Source organism: Gracilinanus agilis, unplaced genomic scaffold, assembly GCF_016433145.1.
Source record: "Gracilinanus agilis isolate LMUSP501 unplaced genomic scaffold, AgileGrace unplaced_scaffold47725, whole genome shotgun sequence".
Classification (NCBI taxonomy): domain Eukaryota; kingdom Metazoa; phylum Chordata; class Mammalia; order Didelphimorphia; family Didelphidae; genus Gracilinanus; species Gracilinanus agilis.
The window spans coordinates 780-4,545 of record NW_025382161.1 but is presented as its reverse complement, the minus strand read 5'-3'; the positions used below and the strand labels follow the sequence as shown (position 1 = coordinate 4,545).

The 3,766-nt window shown below is 36.8% G+C and overlaps 1 protein-coding gene across 1 annotated transcript; it reads left to right on the top strand.

The window, feature by feature from the left end:
* The first annotated feature begins 2,762 nt into the window (after positions 1–2,762).
* LOC123255518 (HIG1 domain family member 1A, mitochondrial-like) lies at positions 2,763–3,056 on the top strand. The gene has a single exon (XM_044684296.1). It carries the CDS (start codon positions 2,775–2,777, stop codon positions 3,054–3,056), a length of 282 nt encoding a protein of 93 aa, XP_044540231.1. The 5' UTR covers positions 2,763–2,774.
* Positions 3,057–3,766: the final 710 nt, after the last annotated feature.

The window sequence follows — 3,766 nt, the reverse complement described above, 5'->3', positions numbered from 1 at the left end:
TTAAATCAGACCCAAGTCAGCATCGGGTTGAGGAGTTTATTTACAATCTGGTAGGTAAAAAGTAGGACTAAAGAGAAAGGGAGAGGCTAGTCCAGGCCAAAGGCCAGGAGGGAGAGAGAGGGTTAAAGGCTAAATAAATGAAGCTGTAAGCCACAAGGCACAACAGCCAGATAGGCAGAGTTTGGAAGCGGCCCAGCTAGGCCAAGGAAGTCAGCCTAACTTACCCACGTGACAATACAGAGTGTAAGCGTTCTGTGGTCTCAGGAAATCCTTCAGCACGGAGTTCAAAGCTGGAACTGCCTCCACAGGAAGTCAGTAACATACTTAAAGAGATAGTGTCCTTCGTCACTTCCTGTGGGTCCACCTCTAATTCAAATGGACAAATGGCAGTCTCCACATTGATTTGGACTGCCCAAAGGGCAGTCCCTTGTTCTAGATTTGCTACTCATTGTCACGTGTGGGTAACTCATCTTCCCTCCCCACTGAGGAAGGTGAGGATTACATCATTTCTACGCCTAGGATGGGCAGATTTTTGACTATGAATGGGCTCAAGCTAATTCCATTTACACAAGACACCATCCTCAAAATGACCCAGAAATTCTAGAACTAGAGGGTAAAATGGAAATTAAAAGAATGCATCAATCAGCACCATGAGGTAAGTACACAAGAACATCATTGATGGTCTACCTAAAAAATCCTAGAGAATCAACTAAAAAGCTAGTGGAAATAATCAACAACTTTGGCAAAGTTGCAGGATACAAAATAAATGTACATAAATCATCAGCATTGCTATACATTTGCAACAAATCTCAGCAGCAAGAGTTAGAAAGAGAAATGCCATTTAAAATCACCCAACACAATATAAAATACTTAGGAATCTATCTGCCAAGACATACACAGGAATTATGTGAACACAATTACAAAACACTTTCCAAACAATTAAAACTATAGCTAAACAATTGGAAAAACATTAATTGTTCATGGGTAGGATGAGCTAACATAATAAAAATGACCATTCTACCCAAATTAATTTACTTATTTAGTGCCATACCCATCAAAATACCAAGAAATTTTCTTACTGAATTAGAAAAAACTATAACAAAGTTCATTTAGAAGAACAAAAGACCAAGAATATCAAGGGAAATAATGAAAAAAAAAGTGAAGGAAGTTGGCCTACCAGTACCAGATATTAAACTATACTATAAAGCAGTGGTCATCAAAACAATATGGTACTGGCTAAGAGACAGAAGGGAGGATCAATGCAATAGACTTGGGGAAAGTGACATCAGCAAGACAGTTTATGATAAACCCAAAGAACCCAGTTTTGGGGACAAAAATTCACTATTTGACAAAAACTGCTGGGAAAATTGGAAAACAGTATGGGAGAGATTGGGTCTAGATCAACATCTCACACCCTACACCAAGATAAATTCAGAATGGGTGAATGACTTGAATATAAAGAAGGAAACTATAAGTTTAGGCAAACACAGAATCGTATACTTGTCATATCTCTGGGAAAGGAAAGAATTTAAAATCAAGCAAGAGTCAAAAAATTACAAAATGTAAAATAAATAATTTTGATAACAGTAAATTAAAAAGGTTTCATACAAACAAAACCAATGCAATGAAAATTAGAAGGGAATCAACAAATTGGGAAAAATATTTATAGCAAAAAACTCTGACAGAGGTCTAATTACTCAAATATATAAGGACCTAAAGCAATTGTATAAAAAAATCAAGCCATTCCCCAACTGATAAATGGGCAAGGGACATGAATAGGCAATTTCCAGATAAAGAAACCAAAACTATCAATAAGCACATGAAAAAGTGCAAATTGGGACACTAATACATTGCTGGTGAAGTTGTGAATTGATCCAACCATTCTGGATGGCAATTTGCAACTATGCCCAAAGGGCTTTAAAGGCTGCCTGCCCTTTGATCCAGCCATACCACTGCTGGGTTTATACCCCAAAGAGATCATAGGGAAAAAGACATGGACAAAAATATTTATAGCTGCACTCATTGTAGTGGCAAAAAACTGGAAAATGAGGATATGCCTTTGAACTGGAGAACGGCTGAACAAATTGTGGTATCTGCTGGTGATGGAATACTATTGTGCTCAAAGGAATGAACTGGAGGAATTCCATGTGAACTGGAATGACCTGCAGAAATTGTTGCAGAGTGAAAGGAGCAGAACCAGGAGAATGTTATACACAGAGACTGATACACTGTGGTAAAATCAAATGTAATGGACTTCTGTACTAGCAGCAATGCAATGACCCAGGACAACTCTGAGGGACTTACGAGAAAGAACACTACCCACTTTCAGAAGAAGAACTGTGGGAGTAGAAACAGAAGAAACAACTGCTTGAACTCATGGGATGATGGGGATATGATTTGGGATGTAGACTAAAAGACCACCCTAGTGCAACTATCAATAATATGGAAATAGGTCTTGATCAATGACACATGTAAAACCCAGTGGAGATGCACATTGGCTATGAGTGGGCTGGCGAGGGGTGCTTTGAGGGGAGAGAAAAAAAGTGAATCATGTAACCATGGAAAAATTTTCTAAAAAATAAAAAGATGAATGAAAAAAATAAAAAAAGAACATCATAGGTAAGTTCTATACCTCCCAAGTTATGGAGAAAATGCAATAAACCATAAGAAAAAACAATTTTAATATTATGGAGCTGAAAAAACACTGTGGCTTCTCGTAAAAGGTGAATTGGCATCCTACTGTTCTGAGAAGTCTCTTACTTCAACCAACGACTATGTTATCTGATAGTGATGTTTCTCTTTTGACTTATGATGAGACTTTGGGATCAAAACATGCCAGAAAAGCTAAGGAGGCACCATTTGTCCCAATTGGAATAGCAGGTTTTGCAGCTATTGTTGCATATGGATTATACAGATTGAAGAACAGAGGGAATACTAAAATGTCTATCCACCTGATTTGCATGCGTGTGGGAGCTCAAGGCTTTGTAGTAGGAGCAATGACTGTTGGTATGCTGTATTCCATGTTTCAGGAATACTGGGCCAAACCTAAACCTTAGGAAGAAAGATGCTGTCTTCATGCTGATGATGTTTTATAGACCTGGATACCTCACATTAAGGTTATTTATGTTTAAAAATCATTTGGGGGTATGTGGTTCTAAAAAGCAGCACATGTCAGATACAATCATGATGTTTTAAAAATTGGATTTTTTTTCATGGAGATTTTACTGTTTCCCAAGTGATGCAAAACATTGTAGCTTATTAGGAGAGCTAAGTTAGTGCAAAATGAACTAGATATTGAAATTTCCTTGGATAATATATTGCATTCAAGTTCCCCAAATCTTAAAAAATTAATGTTTAAAAAAAATTAAAACTCCAAGATTCAAGTAGCTCCTATTGCTTTAAGATATGGCATATTTTGGGATGTAATATGGGAACTTCTTTAGCATATTCAGTCAGCACTTTCTTAAGTAGGATCGTGGAAACACCATTATCTGGTTGGCTTTAACTAGGGCCAAGAGAGCATCTGGTAGAAGAACACGAAACAAAATATTCTAGGAAGAATTTTCCTCCCCACTGCCTACAGACAACCTGTTTATATTTAAGGTGAGCCTTGAAAAGTTGTTTGTTAACCAGGCTACTTAACATTATTACTTAACTTATGGTATTTTATTATAATGTTAATAAAACATGAGAATAACATAACCAAATATTTTTGCTGCTGTTACATTGAAATTGTTCTTTAAATACCATCTGTTTTATATGTATT